Source organism: Ictalurus punctatus, unplaced genomic scaffold (genome assembly GCF_001660625.3).
Source record: "Ictalurus punctatus breed USDA103 unplaced genomic scaffold, Coco_2.0 Super-Scaffold_100046, whole genome shotgun sequence".
Classification (NCBI taxonomy): Eukaryota; Metazoa; Chordata; class Actinopteri; order Siluriformes; family Ictaluridae; genus Ictalurus; species Ictalurus punctatus.
In genome coordinates this window covers 2,748,232-2,771,358 of record NW_026521087.1, presented here as the reverse complement: position 1 = coordinate 2,771,358, position 23,127 = coordinate 2,748,232, and the positions used below count along the sequence as shown (strand labels likewise).

Below are 23,127 nucleotides of genomic sequence, written 5' to 3'. Positions count from 1 at the left end.
GCACAGAGAGGTCTCATTATCAAGTCACATCTCTTTAGAGTCTATAGAAAAGCTTGGCTTTGTATGTAGAGTACTACTTAGTGCACTAGAAGAAACTTGTGAGATTCATTCCTTAAGACTAGTGAGGTCTAATGAAAAGTATTTCTGTAGAATCTGTACAGCTGTGTGACAGTTCAGTTTCCACACTATCTATCCAGTATATGAAGTCAGTACCTTCTTACCTTCGTATCGAAGATCCAGCAGCACAAGCACAAAGGGCACATAATTTACTAGTTTGTATGCGACTGGTGTTATAGTTACCATGATATAATGGTTTTTTTTTTTTTTTTTTGTAAACTCAGTTGTAGGAAAATGAAGGCTTGGCTACAAAGATGTTTAAAGAAGATAACCACAGCGCAGGACATGGTTTCCTCACATGCATATGATAAGATCATCTGCTGATTTGGTCTTTTTAATGTGTTCTCAATGAACATGAGACTAGTTAAGCAATGAAGGCAATACATCCCAGACCATAATATTTTCTGGACACGGCTTGGACACACTTTATTTGAACTTCCAATACACCAGGCACAAGAACAGTTTCTTTCCAGAGGCCTTCATTCATGGCCCTTAAAGAGTATTCTTAATCTTCAATACAATGTCACTGTAACCTGTGATATACATATCAGTTATTGTATAAACGATTACAATTATTTATTATACATATTTTTGCATTTAGCAATTTCATTATTTACATATAAGTCATATATTACAAGGAACAACTCCAATTTATTGTTGTTGTTTTGTTGTGTTTATCTAGGCAAGTTAATATTAACTATGTAAACACAACAAAACAACAACAACCATAAATTGGTTATAGATATTGCGATAAATTAGGTCACAATACACTTTTCTATGATGTTGTAGGTAAGGTGATATCCATCCATCCATCCATCCATCCATCTTCAATACCACTTATCCTTCAGGGTCACGGGGAACCTGGCGCCTATCCCAGGGAGCATCGGGCACAACTATATCCATTCATACAGTGGGAATCGAGCCCCCGACCCTGGAGTGAGGCGAACGTGTTAACCGTTAAGCCACCATCCACCTGGTATTGTGATATCTTTTTTTAGTAATTACAAAATAAATAGAATTGAATGAAAGCAGCTAATTATATGTAAATTTGCTGATGTTTTTAAAAAGCCTAATCTTTCAAATATCTCCCTCCTTTAAAAAAAAATAAAACTATTTTCAGTGTTAGAATTTAGTTTTTGTAGGAATGAAATAAATAAAATATCTAACTCAGTTGAACAGTTCTTACTTGTTACTACTGGTACTACTTGTATTGTTCTCTGCTAGATATATATCACTTTGCTTGTATTTTTCTCATTTGTTAGTCGCTTGGATAAAAGCGTCCGCTAAGTGAATAAATGTAATGCACTTTAAATCTATTCATTTATTTTACATCCCCCCCATCTGTTTACATGTTTTCACATCACGGCTACTTTGGTGACAGTTTGTTAGCTAAATTATATAGCATGATACATATCCCTGCTTGAGTGTGCGGGCATACTTGGCCAATAAAACTGATTCTGAATCTGATTCAGAAAAATGGCAGTGATCCGTACGGAAGCCAAAGGAATCGACTCTTATTGAAGAGCTGAGCCAAAGGATTCGGTTCACTTAAAAGAGCCAGTGCTTTCCGTCACTGAAGGAAGTGAAGTGCGCGGTGAAAAAGCATCATAATGGACGCTACAGTGGCATGTAATAATTGTGGCTTACCGTACACGTTGTCTGGTAAAAAAAAAAAAAAAAAAAAAAGTTTTAAACAAATTCTCTGTATTTACTTATACAAGTATTTTCCGGACGCATCTTGGTTACACACTGCTGAATGCGCTGAATGCAATGTGGTTTCAGAACACACCTAATTAACCTAATTAATTACAAGACTACATCCTCAAAGTGAGCGTTTTAAAGCTAAACAATGAGACTTAATTGATAAACATGGCCTTCAAGTTAGCTTGAGTTTAGTTGGCTAGCTAGCTAACGTTTTGCATTAAAGCTTAATTTTCTTTTTTTTTTTTTTTTTTTTTGCAGCGTGGTTTCTTAAAAATGATAAACAACCAAATTCCACACAGCAAATGTTAGCCATGTGAAATGTTAAGAGCAGTGGGGGAAATTTCCTCCATGTGATGTTTAGCTTCATAAATAAGTGAACTTGATGTTTTTTGGTGGTTTTGTTGCTGTTTACAGAGGGTAAGATTGTGGGGAGGCTGCCCCATGTGCTCTTCTGTGTGGAGTGTCTCTGCTCTCTGGAGTGTCCTCAGGACTCCAACTCTGTCCCCTCAGTCAGCTGTCCCGAGTGTAGGGTGAGTACTCTTCACAACTCCTGTCCATGCAGCCATCACTCCCTTAGTGTGCTACAGCATGTCAACCAGCTTTCACAACTCTTTTTAGGGAAAGTAGCTAAAGCATGCTCAATTTGTCACCAGATGACACCATAGACTAATTTTTTCCAATTACTTATGATATGGCAATGAATATTACTAACTAGTTTTAAAAAAGAAAGCGAGGCAGATAGGGTGCCGATACTTGTAGAGTTGCATAGATATATCATGAGCATGCACATTTTTTAACGCGTTTACAAATGAAGAAGGCTGGCAAAATGAAGTCGTGAAAGGTGAGTAGTCTGAAGGAAATGGTTACTCGTTTGTCAGCATCAACAAGAAAAGTGTTTAAAATGAAGAACTATGGGACAGTAAAGTTTTTTTAAACATAACTTTCTCAGATTTACTAAGTAGATAGCTTTAGTTGGTCATTACTACACACCATAACGTTAGATAAGTGTGTCTGAGTTTAGTATTTATGCAGACCTTTTATATATTTTTTTTTTATGTCTCCACCACTAAGTCTGTCCATCCATCTAAGGTTCTCATTAATGCAATATCTCAAGAACCAGTGGTTGAATGTTTGTAGGAATTCTATAGACTATATAGTTGTTGTAACCAGCAGATGACTTGATTAGTATTTGGAATTGATAAACAAATATCAACAATCAAAAATAAACGAGGTCACAGCAGTTTCATGTTTAGGAACTCAAGGCCCTTTATTGTTTTTTTTTGGCTAGCTACGGTTTTGCCATCATTCCATGCTTCTGTGTGTCCTTGCTTTTGCATGAGATTCTTGTTTAGTGTGACATCTCAAGAACGAAAGGTTGAATGTTTTATAGTGTAGCAGCAGCGGCAGGTGGAACACAGACAGAGTGAGACTGGTTAAGAGAGCTTTTATTTTGTAGAATGGGAGTGCAGAAGGGTCATGGACACTCTGTCCTGGGGAAGCAGTCTGTGAGGGAGGTGTTAGAGAGGAGTGTGGTCGCTATGGGCCAGGCAGAGCGGTGTAGGCCGGTAGCAGAGTGCGGAGGGAGCGTAGGTAGTGGGGGTGAGGGCTCTTGGGGGGAGAGACTTGCTGTCGTCATCGTCATCTGCAAGACATAGAACAGAATTGATCAGCATAGACACGTAGACAAAAGCTGCTCAAGCTGCTGAGGTTGTGATGCCTTTTTATCCTCTCCAGTCTTCTCTGAGAGGGTGAGGAGTTGCAGTGTTTTATCTGCCGCAAGTTGTGCTCTATTTCCCCACCTCATGCTCTGCTGCAGTCGACAACAGTGGTGCTGAAATGACTGTCTGTTCAGCACCTGGGTGGCAGTAGTGTGAGGAGCGTTTTTCACCTCTTCAACAGGTTCACATGGTACCTGTACGTTTCTGCTCGCTTACCGGCTGCTGCAGGCGTTATCGTCAGCTGCTGGAGGCTGGCCTCCATTAGTTGCTGCAGCATGGAATCCATGTTTTTATTTTTACATTTTTTATTATTATATATTTTTTCCTTTATTTTTTTATTTGGCCGGGTCTGTGCTCATTCCCGCATCCTTCACCAGACTTACAAATGAGAAAATACAAAATACAAGCAAAGCAGTATATCAAGCAGAGAACACTGCAAGTAGTGCTACAATAGAAGATTTTTAATTGAGTTCTAGAAGATGCAAAAATGTAATCAGCCCTGAGATTCTAACCAGCGACCTTGGCATTCTTAACACCATGCACTATTTAACTGAGCTACATTGCCACATATATAATATATCATAATAGTTTCGAAGAGAATTTTTAAGCGAATATTTGTAAGTGTCCAAAATTATATGGACGGTGCTCCGTGCAGCGGGGAAAGCACTCGGACATAGCCCGGGGAGGGAGCGTCATGTCGCACAGACTCTGGCCAGCTCCAGGCCGATCATTGCTGATTTTTTCCCGGGTGTTGAAGAGTTACCATTGATGAAATTCTTACTTTACATTTATTTGGTAAAAAGCTTAGACTTTTCCGGAGCATTCTGCCGTTAGGGGCGATGAAGAGTTCCTGGATAGCAAGCACATTAGGCCGATTCTGGTAGAAATGCGCGACTGTCGGCTCAATGCCGGTATCGGTGAAAAGGTAATTGCCCAGAGCCCTGCTGACCGTTCACACCACTTCTCGCTGACGAACGGTTTTTGCTATGTGGGCCAATCTCGGCTGAAAGCAGGTGTACTTGCGGCAGGTCCATACTCGGTGTAGCGGTGTGTATCTGCTTTTTCGAGTTCGTTAAGTCACAGACGGGCCACAGCTAAAATTAAGGAGCTCAGCTGCCTGGAAAAAACTTTTGACGGTTAAATCAGTTAGGATACTCGAGGCTGCAGTCATTCTTCGTTTTCAAGAGGAATCATTTCAGCTGAAGAAGGTAAGTAATTTAATTGAGTAATTTCAGTCTACAATATTGTTTGATATTTAAAATGTCAGGGAGAAAATGTTTTTTAAAAATCTTTTCAACGGTATGTGTGATTGTGACAAGAACATCAGACAGTATCCTAGCAGCTAGCTAGCCGGCTAGCTTAAAGGTTAAGTTAAGAAGCAGCTTGACACTTTTTTTTTTATAAAGCTTTTTTAATTGCTCTACAAATAAGATAAACTCCTAGTTTATTCCTTCCGTTCCTGTTTTACTACTTTTTATTTAACTTTTTTAATATATTGTGTCAGAAAACCCACACAGTTTGCAGCATGCTGTGTCCCGTTATTAGATTATATTGTCCACTTGGCAGTATAACAGACCTGTTGTTCGGCTCAACACTGTATTTCTTATGTGCAATTCTTAGCCATAGTCTAGCAATATACTAATTTTTTGTCTCATTGAGTGATCCTGAAGGGATTGAATAAAGTTTAAATGCAACTGTATTTTACAGACAGCGATAAAGAGGGCAGGACCTGGTCAGACCTCCAGTCAGACGTGGAAGTGTCTGGGTAAAGACCACCAAGGTGTAAAACATGCAGATATTCGTTCAGCACATCGCTATTGCTATTCCTTGATGCTTTGAGAGCATATTCAAAGTTGTATTTTTCATGAAACATTGTAGAATTTGGCAATATAGTCAATATTTTACACTCTTACAGAGATGCTGCAGAACTGGCAGCCGATGGACGATATGCCGTGTGAGCGTATTCTTCTGCTTTCTGATTAACTTTCTTTGGTAGGTATTAATTAACCGTGATTTCCACTCAGCCATCTTACTGGAATTGTGTAGGTTACCAATAAGACTGAGGATGGAGTTGTATAGTTGTATAACAAAATATATTTTATTTTCTTTATCATAGCCATGCTGAGGGAGGTGTTGACTAAATTAGAGATGGTGCTGGACCAACAAACCACTGAGATTGCTTCAACTACAGGAGGTCCAGCTGCAGCCTTTGGATGTTGATGAAGATTTACTGCCCTGCAAGACCTTCCTCAACTGCGTAGTCTGGAGCGAAGGATGCAACAGAGCCCAGATTACAAGCAAGATCTGGTGAGAATTTTTTTCTCTTTTTTTTTTGTTAACAACTACTTGCACAATTACACAGCGACTGAGAGCATTTCTGTTTTCTCAAGGTGACACACTCGTACTCAAAGCACAATGTTCAACACCACTTTGATATGAGGGAACAGTTATGACCTACTCTTTAGTAGAGATGGAAAACATGGAAAACACAAGCCGTGGTAATCCACGGCTAGATGTGCATTAAACGATTTTAATGCCTGATGTGGAGGAAATGAACCACTCGTTCAAATCGTTTAATGCACACCTAGCCATGGATTACCCCGCCTATACCATGGTCTTTCCACAATTAATAACGTTAAAGCTGTCATTGGTTTAGAAGCACAAACTTTGATTAGAAGTTTAAAATGATCGTTAATTTTTATTAGTTAAGTCGTTAGATCTGGAATTTTGCCCGATATATATCAGACACAGAGATAAAGTAGTATGATAAGATTACATTTATTCGAATGAATTGACAGATATCTATCAGAGAGAGAGAGATTAAGCGTGTATGAATTACCTGCATCATGTGTGCCTCTCGGCAGTCAGTGTTGCGCAACAGTAGTGTAGTAAAACTGAGAGTTGAATTACTTCAGAAACAGTGCTCTTACCACCTCGTTGCTGAGAAATATCATGTAGCTTTTCACCAGCAAAGCTATTTTTATTGTTAAAGTTGCAGACAGCGCTGGCAAGAGGTGTCTGTTCATATGAATGTCAATGTATGCTCGAGTGTCTGTGCGTGTGTGTGCATGTAGGCTGCGCATTGATTTAGAAATGATCACGGTGATCAAACTGACTGGAACTACCTGTGCAATAAACGGTTATAATGCACACCTTCCAGCCAATCAGAATCCAGTATTCACAATGACCATGGTATAAGCATAATTAATGCTTATGATTCATAATGACTGTATGATATGTATTGCTTTATTCCAAAGTTCATAGAAACCTCTTTACGCCTAAAGCTGCAGCGATGGAGGTCGAGGGGACCATGAAGAGGTGGCTCCAGCTGGCATCAGATCAAGAGTGTGGGTGCAAGAGAAGTCTTTTGCAAAAAGAAGGTATGTAGAGTGTTTTAAATGTGGTGTTTTTGTGGTATTTGTTAAAATGTTCATACTGTAGTCTATTTTTAATTGTTCATAAAAAATGTTTTTTAAAAAAATCCTTGCTGTTTTTAAGCGGTTGAATTAGTGTGCGTGTTTGTTGGTAGCTGGGTGGGTACACAGTTGCGGTCGGAAGTTTACATACCCCTTGCAGAATCTACAAAATATTAATACTCTTAACAAAATAAGATTGATCCTGTGTGATCGTTGGGAACTCCATTGTGCGAAACGTCCACGTCGCTTCAACAAGGGGTAAGGTGCACACACAGTTTTTCTTTTGTTTGTGTCCTTGATGTCGCTGAGCAGCTAACAGGAATCCTGAAGAAGGACTAGCGCATTGGAGCGGTCGTGCTGCACGTGGGGGCAAACATCAGGCTGTGGCAGGCGGAGGTTCTGAAGAGGGACTTCTCCAGCCTGATCGAGACGGTACGAGGCAGATCACCCATCGCGAAGATCATCGTCTCTGGACCTCTTCCCTCATACAGAGGTGGAGCTGAAAGGCTCAGTAGACTTCTTGCTTTGAATGACTGGTTAGTTTCTTGGTGTAATGAACAGAATCTGCTGTTTGTTAATAACTGGAATCTGTTCTGGGATCGGAACTGCTGTCAGACAACATTTCCAAGACGCTACAGACCAAGTGACTGTCTACCGTAAGCACATTTTCCTACAATAACAAAGTTCATCATAAGCAATGTTCAGTTAATAGTCCAACACCTGTAGTACATTCTATAGAGACTGTGTCTGTTCCCCGAGCTATACAATTACATAGACAATTTCAGAATGTTTGTTTTAGTAACCTAATTAACCTAAAATTAGATCATACATCCAGCACCTTTAATCTGAAGCTAGGACTATTGAGCATTAGATCTCTTGCGTCTAAGGCTCTTATTGTTAACGACATCATTACTGATCAGGAATGTAATTTAATGTGTTTAACGGAAACTTTGATTAAACCAAACGAGTACATGGCATTAAATGAAGCCAGTGCTCCTGGATACAGTTATGTACATCAGCCTCGTTCAGCTGGTAGAGGAGGAGGTGTTGGACTCATCCATAGTCAAAATCTAGCCGTCACACAAAAACCTAGTAATAAATTTAATTCTTTTGAAATTCTTTATACCAGCATAACTTATGTAGCCACTAAAAATAAGTAAATTCCTCTAATTATTTACAGGCCCCCAGGGCCATATGCTGAATTTCTTAGTGAATGTGTCTGTAGTTGTGTCTGTAGATAAAGCATTAATCGTCTGTGATTTTAATATTCACTTTGATATCCAGAAGACCCTCTGAGAACAGCGGTTGTGTCCATCTTAGATTCAGTAGGGATTAATCAGAACGTAATCGGGCCTACTTATAATGGTGGTCACACTCTTGACCTCATACTAACATACGGATTAAATATAGAAAATATTATAATTTTTCCGCAGTCTAAAGTTGTCTCAGACCATTATCTTATCTCTTTCATAATACGAATTGATCATAATATTTCCACCTCGCCTTGCTACCGCATAAAGCGTGCTTTCACATCAGCTACTGCACCGAGCTTCATAAATAACCTCCCAGAGACATCAATTATATTTGGATCACCGTCTGATCCGATAGAACTCGATTAGGTGACTGAAAGCTTACAGTCAACACTCCGCTACATGCTAGATAGAGTGGCTCCACTCAAAAGAAAAATAATTAGAGAGAAAAAGCTAGCACCCTGGTATAACGATCAAACGCGAACCTTAAAACAGACAAATCGACAATTAGAACATTGGCGTCAAACCAAACTGGTGATATTTCAAACAGCATGGAAGGAGAACCTACTGAAATATAGGAAATCTCTTAGCGATGCTAGAAAAGTCTCTCCACCTTAATAGGAGACAACAAAAACAATTCTAGATTTCTATTCAACACAGTAGCAAAATTTACTAGGAATGAAACCACCACAGAGAGAAACACTCAATCACAATCATTACATAGCGGTGAAGATTTCATGGAACTTTTTATTGGTAAAGTTGAAAATATTAGATGTGAAATTCAGGCTATTAAATTAAAACCAGACAGTATTATAACTAACCCTGTAGACGATGATATAGCAATATCGGATTAATGTTTAGAATGTTTTACTCCCCTTAGAGAGACCGAACTAGCTTCATTAATCTCTTCAGCAAATTCATCAACTTGCATACTAGATCCCGTACCTACATGTCTATTTAAACAGATTTGTCCTGGAGTAATTGAACCATTTTTAAATATAATCAACTCTTCCCTTAGCACTTGCTATGTACCTAAATCATTTAAATTAGCAGTTATTAAACCCCTGATTAAAAAACCTGACCTTGACCCCTCTCAACTGTCCAGCTATAGACCAATATCTAATCTCCCCTTCATCTCCAAGATCTTAGAAAAAGTTGTACACAGCAGTTATGCTCGTACTTACATAGGAATAACATTCATGAAATGTATCAGTCAGGACGTAGACCTCATCATAGCACAGAGACAGCGTTAGTTAAAGTAGTAAATGACCTTCTACTGACCTCTGATCAGGGTTTGTCTTGTTGCTTGTGTTACTTGACCTTAGTGCAGCTTTTGATACTATAGATCACACTATTCTCCTTGATAGATTAGAAAATGTTGGCATTAAGGGAACAGTCCTCTCCTGCCTCAGGTCTTATTAGACCGATCGTTATCAGTTCAGTTTGTAGATGTAAATGGAGACTTCTCCATGAATACTGAGGTTAAATTTGGTGTTCCACAAGGTTCTGTTTGAGGCCCACTGCTTTTTATTTTGTATATGCTACCTCTAGGTCAAATTATTCATAAACATGGAATGAATTTCCACTGTTATGCTGATGATACAGAGCTGTATGTTTGCAACTGAACAATAACAACAATAAACAACAACTGAAGAATAGCGAAAAACTTCTGTTTTGTAAGTCAACTGTTTTGTAAGTCAAACTTTTTAATGTTCACCTGGAATTTGACTCCTATGTGACTAAATGATGGAATTGTATCTTATGTTGGACCATGTATTCCAGAGATTTTTTATTTGAATTTCTTGTAGCGTGCTTACTTGAAGACAATGAGGCAGAGCAGCATCGGAGAGACAGTTCGCTCCATTCTCCAAAGAATCGGGGAGAACAGTCTGTAATGTATGTTTTTGTTGAAAGTGTCAAAAGGTGGGAAGCTGGCTTTGACTTATCAGGATGAAGTGTATCGCCTTGTACACTGTGAGTATGAAGGATAAAAAATGTATACCGTAATTTTCGGACTATTGAGCGCACCTGAATATAAGCCGCACCCACTAACTTTAAAAAGAAAAAAAAAATTGTACATATATAGGCCGCACTTGTCTATAAGCCGCAGGTGTCCACGTTGTAACGCGAGATATTTACACAGAAAGATGTTACACAGATAGATTTTTTTTAACTTTTAATTAAATACATACCGTAAATGCTTTTTTTCCTGAACAGTGCATGCCAAGCTTATGTGCAGCAGCTCTATTTCCTTCTTCAACAGCCAGATCGATCGCCTTTAACTTGAAAGCTGCATCAAATGCATTTCTTCGTGTGTTTTCCATGATGAGGGTGTGTGCATGAAGCGTAAAATGACTGATCTGAAGAATTTAGTGTGAGTGTGTTTGATTTAATTCGAACAATTTCATTGGTCCACTGTGACCTGTTCTGTAATTTCATTGGTCCGATGTGACGAGGCTAAATGTTTTGGCGGCATGAAGCTCGTTAACCCGTAAAAATCCATAAATTAGCCGCATCGTTGTTTAAGCCGCAGTGTTCAAAGCGTGTGAAAAAAGTAGCGGCTTATAGTCTGGAAATGACGGTACATGACAGTATATGCCTCCTTTGCAAACTCTTGAAAAGAAAGTCTTGCCTTCAGAAATTGGACATTTTCTCTGTTATTGCATTCCAAGGCTGAATGTTTTTGTTGATATTTATGTTACAGATATTGCCGAACAAGCACATGGACGTGAATATACTGTTGCCGGTTGCAGAGAGGCCATCGGCAGCTACCTAAAAAATGCCCCAGGCAGGAAAAGTGGCAAGAAACATATTATGAGTGTTTATGATGAAGGTTAGAATTTAAATCTACAACTTCTGTGATTCTTTTTCTTTTCTCATTCATACAAATGTGCCATTGTGTAACACTGTTGACTGACTCATTAGTTTTTATATCCATTTGAAAAGCAAAAACCTTTCCACTATGCATATAACTGAAAGTGCATACATGCTCCAAACCTTTTGTGAATACTGATGATTGATTTGGAGGTTTCAAATTATGAGTGAATTGTGGTTCACTTTCTTGCGATCAGGAATGTGTAGCTAATGTCTGTAGTTTTACTGTTTCCGAAATTGTTGGTTCAGACTGCATCATATAGTACATGTATATAACAATGAAATGAAATGCCATATATTCAGATATATCCACTGTCTGTTCACAGCAGAGCTACGTGGGATCTCCAGTGCGTCCTGCAAGAATTGGGCCTGAGTCCAGTTCAGATTCAATTTTGTAATATCATTCCTCTCCCTTGCGTGACAGCCTCCAAACAGTACAATTCTAATGAGCTTGAATATACGGGGAATTCCATTGGGTTTGATGTCTGACTAATTAAAGACCCACCTCTTCTATGAACACCTAACCAACTCATAAAAAAAAAAAAAAAATTAAAAAAAAAAATGCACTTACACCTCTAGTCTGCACGTTGCTTCTTCTAGAATTCAATGAATAGATCTTGTATGGTAGCTGCTCTTGTATTGTTCTCTGCTTGATATATCGCTTTGCTTGTATCTTTCTTATTTGTAAGTCGCTTTGGATAAAAGCGTCTGCTAAGTGAATGTAATGTAAATGTAATAAATTGTTTTCTTTGATTAGCAATACATAGGTACAATATCTGGCTGTTTTGTGTGTTACAATATTGAATGTCATTTTTCAGCTATTCACTTTGTCTGCATTTACTAAAATTCATGCATGTTTATTAAAAATATTCACGGAGTTTGTTAAACTATATAATTGTTGTCTATCATTCATAAGATTCGTCATGGGAATTCCATAGACCAGAATCTAACATCCACATTATTGAAGCATTGTTTAATTACGGATTTTTTTAAGCATGCGGTATGTTATATGCTTTAATTGTATCTTGCCACATAATGTTGGAAAATGAGTACTTGTGTACTTTTCAAGAAATTAGATACAAAAAGGATTACACATATCTGATTAGAAAAAATAGCATCGTAATGTGTGTAACTTTGTGTATAAATATTTGTGTAGTGTATTTACACCACATTATGAGGTGTGTGTATATACAGGCAATTACAAAATACTATGTGCATGTTGAGTTTTTCTGGAATTCCATATCCCAGTTTTACTGTTTTATAAAGCACTGAATGGTTTGGGTCCAATATATATTTCTGATGTACTGGTACATTATGAACCATCCAGACCTCTGAGGACATAAATATGAGATTCCATGAGATACTTGGAAATCTAACACTATATATATATATATATATATATATATATATATATATATATATATATATATATATATATATATATATATATATATATATATATTATAATGTAATGTCCCCTTCTCTCTGTACCACGTTCTAAATTTTCAAACTGCCCAAGAAAGAAAATTTGCTGTTTTCTGAGACGATGAAGTGGCTCTTAAAAGAGCCTTTGTGTATATTAGATGAAGTTGTCGTTTACGAGCGCTCTCCGCGAATACACCGGGCCAGCTGAATATCCTTGGGCATGATGGTCACTCTCTTGGCCTGCGTTGTCTAGATTTGACATATCAAAAACAATACACGGCGCTTCTGAACTGTTTAACAGCATTATTATTATTATTATTATTATTATTATTATTATTATTATTATTATTACATTTTTAAAGAACATACCCTCGATTCTTGACATGGAAATGTTGTTTGTAAGTTTACATTGAAATAATATATCCAGATATCTGTACAGCTGCTTTGTGACAATGTCCATTATTAAAAAACGCTACATAAACTAACAAAATGCAAAGGTTAGATACAGCAATGATTTAATACAACTCCGTTCAAATGAATACAGAGGCCTGCTCAGACACCACAGCGTTTAAAAACTCTACATTCGCGGCATCATAAACGGGGAAAATGGTCACGCATACCACCAGGATAGGTCTAGAACTCTGAACGCTGCTCCGATTTCACTATATATGTGCGCGCGCTGGCCAGACAGACGGAAAGAGACACGGTATACAGACAGCACACCAACACATTTAAAGCATATTCACACATGATGATGATGATGATGATAAATAGTTTGATATTTCTGTAAAGCTGCTTTGAGACAATGTCTATTGTAAAAGCGCTATACAAATAAATAAAAATTGAATTGATAAATATACTGCTATGTATATTATATAATGTTAAAGTACACAAATTGATTTGTAATATGAAAATATTAATGTATTTCTAATGTTAGTAGAAATTTCATTCTCACCACTGCTTCATGTGTTCCCTACGTGGCCTCATCTATCCACAAATAGGGAAGAACATTACAAAGATAGGTAAAGTATACAATAATTATCATGAACAGGTTAAAAAAAGGGGAGAGAGAGTATGTTGGATAAAAAGTATCTCAGGTTATGTCTTTCAGTCGTCCTCCGTCAGCCTTCAGCCTTTACTTCTCTTAACTCTTAGTTCTGTGCTAGGAGCGAGAAAGTGTGGTTGACCGCAGAGCGTTCAGGCCTGGAGAGTGTGAATGAACACACACTGACGCATGCTGCTCACAGAGACATCCACCAACCACAGGTCACTTCTAAAACACTTTGGTCCCCATGGAGAAGCTTTGGCAGCAGCCACAGGAGTACCGAAGCTGGGGAAGTCCTCGGAGCTATTCATATCAGAGGCCTTCTCACTGCTGGTAGCCCAGGGTGCCTCCCTCACCACAAATCCATTGGAGGGCCCACGGGGTTCCTCAGGTTTGGCTGCTGCAGTGCCAGATGGCTTCATGTAGGCCATCTTGGCCTCATCTTCCACCACATCAGCCATACATTCCTCTTCCAAGTTCAGGAGATGATCTATGGCTTCATCAACCATCTCTGGACGGCCAGTTACAGTAACCAAATTGGGATCTGCAGCTCCGCTCTGAGGAAACCGAAGATCAACTTTAAATTCATCCATGATTTTGCGGATACCCTTGGTACGAGCACCAATAATGCGAGCATGAACTCTGCTGTCCAAGGTAATGTCCTCAGATATAATTTCCTCCAGCTCATCAACAATGCCTTGGATAGCATCACGTGCTGCTATAGCATTCTGCTCATAGCCGGTGATGCTGAGCTGGTCATGGTTCTCGTCATTTTTCTCAGGGAACTGGATGTTGACATCATGGTCAGTATGGATCTGGGTGATTATGGCACCCTTGCGAGCAATGATCTTGAGATGATATTTGGGATCCACAGTGATGGTCAACTTGAAGCTCCTGAGAGCCCGATCCTCCAGTTCAGCCTGCAGCCCTTTGATGCGCTCAAAAAGCCCTTCTTTAGGTCCAGGTGAGTGGCAAGGCCTGTAACGGAAATTATGTCGGACTGGAGCTCAGGAGCAGGCACTTGAATATTGACCTCAAATTCATCCATCATTTTGCGAATGCCACTTCCTTTCTGCCCAGTGATGTAGCGATGAAGCTCAAAAGGCACTTCTCCTTCAATGCTCACATGTACCAGAACCTTCAGGGCTTCCACTGCAGCCTCACGTCTCCATGTAATATTTCTTGGCCAACTACCACAAACTTGGAACAGAATACCCCTTCTGGGAAACTGCCGTTCCCGAGTTTGGACACACGAGGGCAGTCAAGCTCCATCCAGCACAACGCCGCCTGAAACAGAAGGTAGATTTGGGCTATTTTACACTGACGCAGCTCATCAGCGTTATTACTGTGCATTGTCTAGTTTTCACATATCAAGGACAATACACGGAGCTTCTGAACTGTTTAACAGCATCATCATTATGATTTAATTTTTAAAGAACGCACCCTCTTCTCTAGACATGGAAATGTTGGGGTTTTTTAAGTTTACATTGTCACACAGCAGCTGTACACATATCTGGATATATTATTTCAATGTCCATTCTTAAACACAGATGAACAAACAAAGAAACTAACCACATGAAAAGGTTAGATAGACCAATGATTAAATACTACTCCGTTCAAATGAATACAGACGCCTGCTCAGATACCACAAAGTTTAAAAACCTTGACATTCGCGGCGTCATAAAGGGAACAACCGTCAAGCATACCATCAGGAAACTTATAGAACTCTGAACGTGACGTCATAACAGATCTTATGGCTCGCTGCTCCGATTTGACTATACATGTCTGTGGGGAGACTGACCTAGACACGGTATAAGGACAGCACACAAACACATTTAAAACATATTAACACATTAACATTATATCATGTACATAACAGTATAGTTATCGTAATAAAGTACACAAATTTACTGCTAATATTAACATTATTAATGTCTTTCTAATCTTATTAGTCATTTCATTCTCATCACTGCTCCTACATAACTTCATGTGTTCCCTAGGTGGCCTCGTCTATTTCACTCGAGAATATCCACAAATAGGGAAGAACATTACAGAGATAAAGGCTTAAAATTGCTTGGATGATAAAAAGTCAATAAATACGAAATCACTAAATAACTTTAAAGGGTTTATTTTCTACAGAACATGAATACAATCCTTTCACTCAAAATAGGGCTCCCCGCTGCAGACGTTTTCAAAAAAGCTCCTAGCGTCATATCTAGCGACTTTTTAGCCAAACCTTAGCTACTTTCTGTAGAAGAGAATGGCCAGTACTGCCCGGTGAGTGTGAGGTCCTGCTTTCCCCCCGGAGACACGCCTCTCTCTGCGGCTACTCTGTTCAGTGAGGGGCAGAGAGGAGCAGCACATTCATTCACTTCTAACTTTCTCTCTGAGAGATTATTTTACATGGAAATATAGCACGAAATCTGTATTTACTGAAATAAATACTCTAAAACATTGATATACCTGAATAAATGTAAAAAAGAAAAAATAAATAATAAAAAAAACTTTTTACATACCTTCTAAATAGGTCCCTTTAGGAGGTAAACATTTTAAAGACGGTGTTTTATAAGAAACGCGCGTATTACATGCCTTCTAAACCTAACCCTTTAGGATGTAAAATGTTTAAAGTGCTGCTTAAAAGAATCGGGAGTTTTGTTTAAAGTAGAAGACACATTTTCCGGGGAATGTCTTGTAGGCCTATACACAGTGTCCTACACATCTGAAGTGTGTGTGTGTATGTGGGTGTGGGGGGGTGTGCGTGCGTGTGTGTGGGGGGTGTGTTAGAGAGAGACAGAGAGAGAGAGAGAGAGAGAGAGAGATGGGGTGTGTGTACTGGAGAAACACATAGTTCACCAGCTCCCTCTGCTGGACATGTTGCATTACCTCTCTCTTTCTCGCACACACAGTCAGTATATACTGAATTTGCCATGTGACAGGTGTTCCTGGTTCAGTATGGGTGGAGCTTATGTGAATTTTTTTTTCAACTTAATCATGTGACATCCATTAGCGTTTCTTTCCACTTGTTCAGCTTGATCATCTATTTAATGCTGTATAGCGACTGCTGGGTAGGTAACGTTAATGTTCGCTATGTTAACTAGTGCTGTGGGTAGGTGACGGGCTAGCACAGCTGATATTACTAAACTATTATACTTTTTAATTATAGGCAGGCTTTTATGCCCACAAATACTAAATAAATAAAAACAGAAGCTAGTGGTGATGTTATACAGTTCAGATTATACTTAAGCTCCGCCCTCACTGACTCAGACACGCCTGTCAATTGGCACAAAAAGCTTGCTATTTAAAAAAAAAAACAAAAAAAAAATCTTAAAATTATTCTAATTTTACTAACTATTTTACAAAATATCAAAATGTGTCCTTTTATGTGTGTGTGTGCTTCACAATGTGGCCTTATTGGTATCTTCTGTACTCTATGAACTACTGATCTGAACTGTTAAATAAGAGGTGTAATTTTAATCAAATTATAGTGATATGAAAATGTAAACTGTAAATAAAGTCTCTTTTTATCATGAATGTGTGTGTCCACTTGGTCCCTTGGCATGAGCGGGGATATTTATCTAGAGTATCAATTACTATACGAAGTCTTTAGTAACAGCATTTCTCTGAAGATGATTTAATGGAGCTTGTGTTTAGAGTGTAACTTGTACTTTAGTTTTCTTCATTTTCCCAAAATTTAACACCAGATACTTCACAGTACACGAATACCACATGGAGATACAAACTTTATAGTTGACGTGAGGGTAACACTGTTTACACAAGGGTAACAGGCTTGACACTGAGGTAACACTGGTTACACAAGGGTAACAGGCTTGACACTGAGGTAACAGGGTTTACGACCTTTAAGTGTAGAGATCTGATTAATTTTATGTACATATGCGTGTTCATGGATAAAAAAAACGTACTGTCGTGTCTGCTCAACTTTTTTTTTGATGAGGGATATGCAAATTGAATTTAAATTCACTAGTCTTACTTAAATTTCCTATATTAACTTGTAGATTTTAATTATAAATATATTTTCTAATTATTATAGTCTCTATTGTATCACTGGAACAATGGCCCATATACACTCAGCTAATCATGTGACAGCAGCACTGTACATGAAATCATGCAGCTACAGGTCAATAGCTTTATTAATGTTCACATCAAACATGTATTATTGTGTATGGGGAGGACCGGGTGGGTGTGAGACCCAGTTTCTGTCCCAATTTCTGTCCCAGTCTGGCCCGGCTCCTTCAGGAAATACTTTATCTGATGTGTATATCAGCTGCTTATTTCTTCTTGGCCTTTACACACAGTAAAGGTTTACTGTGCTGCAGTTCTACATGTCTTTATACTTTTGACCATTAGGGGGTCTCCAATGTAAACCCTTGAGAAATTAAACATTTTCAACACATCTGTAATAAAGCTGCAACTTTTGGGGTTTTGAGGGGTTTTTTTTTTGGAGAGTTTTTTCAGGTTTGGAGGGTTTGAGGGGTTTTTGGACTGTTTTGGCGGGTTTTGGGGGTTTTGAGTTTTTTAGCATTTCAGAGGGTTTCAGAGGTTTTCTGAGTTTTTTTTAGAGTTTTGTAGGGCATTGGAGTGTGATGATCATGGTGACAATGTTGACGATGTTGATGACGACGATGATGTTGACGATGATGATCATGATGACGATGATGGTGACTATGATGATGATGACAATAGATGATGACTATGACCATGATGATGACGATGAAGATAATGATGACGGCGACGATGATGATGATAACGATGGTGATGATGATGACAATGACGATGATATGACGGCGATGATGGTGACGATGATGATGATGATGATTATGATGATGGTGACGACGATGATGACTGTGACTATGATGATGACGGCAATGAGGGTGACAATGATGGCAATGATGACAATGACGATGATTATGAGGACGATGATGGTGATGGTGATAATGATGGTGATGATGGTGATGATCTGAAGTCTTTATTTTCTCCTACAGCGTGTATGAAGCAGTGCTGCACAGAGCAGATGACGGAATGTCTGGACTGGATTATGGCTGAATGTAAGAATTTGTATTCAAAATTTCTGCAGAGTATGGCGATCTCCTTCATACAGAAGTCAGATGGTTGAGTAGGAGTAAGGTACTTCACCGTTTTATTTCCTTGGTGAGTGAAATTACGGCTTTAATGGAACTGGGGGGGGGGGGGGGGGGGGGGGACGACACTAACCTGTTGTCTGATGGCTGCTTGATCTTGCATTCTTGGCTGATGTGACAGAGAAACTGAATCAGCTCAATCTTCAGTTACAAGGTAAAGACAAAACCATATGTGATACGATCAGTGCTGTGAAGGTATTTAAAGCAAAACTGTCATTTTACCTTCAGCAATTGAAAAACAAAAGATTGCAACACTTCCCGTCATTGGTAAAGATAGAAAGAAAGCCATGCAAATGCAACCAAAGTTTTGGATGTACTCGAGTATTGTGACCTCCTGTCCAGGCTTGGGCAGGAATCTGAGGAAAGGTTCAGTGATTTTGAAAATCTTGAGATATGTGTGGCATTTGTTGCCAAGTCTTTCATGGAGATAGACATGGATCACATTTCAAAGCAGATGGCTGAACAAAAGTTTAACTATGTGCTCTTCTCATCAGCAGACCATAGGCAACAGCTAAAGGGTGTTTCTGTTGTGGTTTCTGTAGTGTAGTGGTTATCATGTTTGCTTCACATGCAAAAGGTCCCTGGTTCGAGACTGGGCAGAAACAAGCTAGCAATTTTGAACTTTGCTTTAATAACTGACCGGTTGTCATCACCGTAGGATCAGGTCCTCTAGGAACAGCCGGAAAGCGAGACCTTGGACAGAGCAGATTTCCTTCTTTTGTGCCTTTGTAGCAAAGCAGTTAACATTTGCTTACAAAATGAAAGGGAGTCTCTGGTTTTCTACAGAAAGTGGAAGCCTGGCTCTTTTGTTGCTCAGTAAGACTCTGTGCGTGACTGGAAAATTTTCCATAAAGTACTGGTCGCCAAGTTCACCTATCAGCGAGAGGTCTACGCCCGAAAAAGGCTGGGAGCGGTTTCCCTTCCATTGAGCTTTTGGTGCAAGGCAGATAACAGCTGCTTGCAAAATCACAGGCAGTCTCTGCTTTTCCACTGAATGTGGGAGCCTGGCTCTTTCCTTCAATAAGAAGACAAGAGTAATGATGCGCTTGATTCGAGGGTTAGGGGTAGACATGGCCAGGGAAGAAGAGAAACAATACAGAGCAGCAAGTAGTTACACAGACTCCTGAATGTTCTCAATAACCATACATTTCATGTAAACATCAACCAGAAAAACTGAAAATATATGTACACACTGTATTTCGCAATAATTAACAATGGTCAAGTCCATCAATAACGCAAATGTCCAAGACTGTTAAGTTCAGTACCCCAACTAAACTTTCTAAATCTTACGGTTCGGTCCCCATTTGGGCGCCACTCTGTAGCGTGGTACCTTATGGGGTTTGGACGCCAGACAGTTCAAATTAAAAGTCATTTATAACTTATAATTTGGACATCACTCAGAATAAGGCTACTCAATTCTTACAAAATAAGTTTATTATTATTTATGCAATAAACATAAGAAAATACAGATCGTTTCAGTCATAGAAACCTAAATAATGAAAACCAAAAAGTTCCCCTACGTGGGATTAATAAACGCACCCATAAGGAAACAAGGCTCTATTCATAAAAGAAAATTTTCACACACAAAAGGCAGAAAATAAAACATTTAACCCCAAAATAATTCTTAACCAAAACAAAAAAGTTTTCACTTTAAAGCTGCACTTCAATGGCGGTGATTTAGGCGTACGGGAGTTCGTGAACCCGAAAGCATGGGAAAGAGCAGTCAGATTCCGCTTAACACTCGGAGTTCTTTACAGACAGTAACATCCAACGATTTAAACATACTGTTTCTCCACAAAAGTATTAAAGAAAGGATCTCAAACCTGTGATGTGCCTCCGAACTCCGCTCGCTCGTTTATTCACCTTGGCAGAATATTCCCGAAGTGTTCGCCAGCCTCCTGAATCAATATCCACAAGGTTATAATCCACAGTAAGAGCATTAGCATGGTCCTTGGCAAACACACACCATCAGTTCCGCCATTCTCACCTGGCTTTCATTTCCGCGTCCCGCTTTCTCTCACCTAGTCACCTGTTCTTTTTATTGCTTCCTAAGACCCCACCCTTCTCTTCATCTCTTTTTTTACTTCCGTTAATTAAAACACCATGGAATGGAATGGACTCCGCTTCTGTGTCAATAAATGGTAAATGGCGCACTTATATAGCACTTTACAGTGTGTCTCATTCACCCATTCACACACCAATGGTATCAGAGCTGCCATGCAAGGCGCTAACTTGCCATCGGGAGCAACTTGGGGTTCAGTGTCTTGCCCAAGGACACTTTGGCATGTGGAGTCCTGCTGGCCGGGAATCAAACAGCCAACCCTACGATTAGTGGACAACCCGCTCTACCACCTGATCCACAGCCGCCCCTGTCACTGTGCAGCTATCTGTTGCAAATGAATGGGAAAATATCCTTGGCATCCATGCAATTCAAGGATGTTGTAATTGGTAAGTTGTGATGTCAAAAGTATCTGTACCAAGTTGATACTAAAATTTTAAAAAGAATGATACAATAATTTTTTTTTTTTCAGTATCGGCGGTACCAAGTATTCTTCTGCTTTCTGATTGACTTTCTTTTGTAAGTATTAATTAACCGTGATTTCCACTCAGCCATCTTACTGGAATTTGTGTAGGTTAGGAATAAGACTGAGGATGGAGTTGTACAGTTTTGTAGTGTGTATCGTTTGTAAATATTGTTAACTTCTTTACCATAGCCATGCTGAGGGAGGTGTTGACTAAATTAGAGATGGTGCTGGACCAACAAACCAATGAGATTGCTTCAACTACAGGTGTTCCAGGTGCAGTCTTTGGATATTGATGAAGATTTACTGCCCTGCAAGATCTTCCTCAACTGCATAGTCTGGAACAAAGGATGCAACAGAGCCCAGATTGCAAGCAAAAACTGGTGAGAATTTTTTTCCTTTTTTTGTTAACAATTGCTTGCACAATTACACAGCTACTGAGAGTGTTTGTTTTCTCAAGGTGACACACTTTGATATGAGGGAACAGTTATGACCTAATCTTTGGTAGAGGAGCAAAACATGGAAAGCACACAGGGCAGGGTAACTGCAGGAGTATTGAGAAGCACTGACACAGTTGACAAGGCAATACATGCTTATTAATTATTTATATTTTATATTATATTATTGTTTTAAAAATCACTGGCCACTCTCAAACTTGGAGAGGTCATGATTGGTAAGTATATCTGTTTACATACAGAATTAGCTGTCTCTCTCAGATGATATGTAAGGGGTAATCCACAGCTAGATGTGCACTAAACGATTTTAGTGCATGATGTGGAGGAGAAGAACCACTCGTTCAAATCGTCACCTAGCCATGGATTACCCCGCTTATACCATGTCTTTCCACAATTAATAAAGTTAAAGCTGTCATTGATTTTAGAAGCACAAACTTTGATTAGAAGTTTAAAATGACAGTTAATTTCTATTAGTTAGGTCGTTAGATCTGGAATTTTGCCCGATATAAATCAGACACAGAGATAATTGACAGATAATTGACAGATATCCATCAGAGACAGAGAGATTAATCATGTATGAATTTCCTGCATCATGTGCCTCTCAGCAGTCAGTCAGTGCGTTTACATGGACAACAATAATCCGCTGTTAACCCGATTAAGACGATACTTTGATTAAGAAATTACCATGTAAACAGCAATTTTTAATTACCTTAATCTGATTAAAGTCAAGTTACTCGAAGTAAGCACTAATCGAATTAAGACCCTTGTGGAGTACTCCTGTTTTAGTCGCATTATCAACGTGTATTACAGACATGTAAACACCTGAATCACATTATTAACGTCGTGTGAGTTTTCACCACATTTTGCGACAGGACACGTACACACACGACAGTGCTCAACATTTTACGGCGAACAAGAGAGCACGGCTGCGTCCCAAACCGCATACTTGCCTACTATAGGCCTGTAGTGGGGAAAATACATCTATCTCGGCTACTATATAGACTCTAAGTGCACGGTTTGGGATGCAGCCCACGGATTCAAGCAGTTGTCTATTAGCACGTACAGCATGGCAAAAAAATAACTGCGCTTAAAGCGTTCATAAAAAAATTAAATAAAAACACCCAAAACTGTATACTATACCATAACAAAGACGAACTGTATGTTGATATGTGAAATTCTGGAGGGACGTCGGACGGAGTGGCTCGGTGACGTAATGACGCGGGCTGTTAATCTAATTATGTTCTATAACATGTAAAATGGGAACATGACAGGAGTATTCTAAAAGCGACTCATGTAAACACCTTAATCACATTATTATCTTACTCAGAGTAAGGTCAATAATTAGATTACTGCTGTCCATGTAAACATAGTCAGTGTTGCGCAGCAGTAGTGTAGTAAAACTGAGAGTTGAATTACTTCACAAACAGTGATGGTAACACCTCATT

The 23,127-nt window shown here is 39.0% G+C and overlaps 1 protein-coding gene and 2 long non-coding RNA genes across 6 annotated transcripts; 2 read left to right on the top strand and 1 right to left on the bottom strand.

Annotated features, from left to right (window-relative positions):
• Positions 1-1,493: 1,493 nt before the first annotated feature.
• Positions 1,494-6,916, top strand: LOC128630114 (uncharacterized). Of its 3 annotated transcripts, XR_008394390.1 has the most exons (6): positions 1,494-1,746; positions 2,236-2,351; positions 5,247-5,319; positions 5,455-5,531; positions 5,656-5,846; positions 6,797-6,916. It is a non-coding gene; the product is annotated as an uncharacterized LOC128630114 (long non-coding RNA). The 3 variants fall into 3 exon arrangements; XR_008394389.1 differs by having other exon boundaries at positions 1,494-2,351; XR_008394391.1 differs by lacking the exons at positions 1,494-1,746; positions 2,236-2,351 and adding an exon at positions 4,285-4,747.
• Positions 6,917-7,277: 361 nt separating this feature from the next.
• Positions 7,278-12,398, top strand: LOC128630117 (uncharacterized). 2 transcript variants are annotated; one of them, XR_008394396.1, is made up of 4 exons: positions 7,278-7,611; positions 9,757-10,179; positions 10,910-11,038; positions 11,406-12,398. It is a non-coding gene; the product is annotated as an uncharacterized LOC128630117 (long non-coding RNA). The 2 variants fall into 2 exon arrangements; XR_008394395.1 differs by having other exon boundaries at positions 7,278-10,179.
• A 1,178-nt stretch (positions 12,399-13,576) lies between these two features.
• On the bottom strand, positions 13,577-14,721 carry LOC128629967 (vigilin-like). Its single transcript, XM_053678521.1, has 2 exons — positions 14,714-14,721; positions 13,577-14,527 (listed from the first exon to the last, which is right to left on the bottom strand). Exons 1-2 carry the CDS (start codon positions 14,719-14,721, stop codon positions 13,702-13,704), a joined length of 834 nt encoding a protein of 277 aa, XP_053534496.1. The 3' UTR covers positions 13,577-13,701.
• Between the last annotated feature and the right edge of the window lie 8,406 nt (positions 14,722-23,127).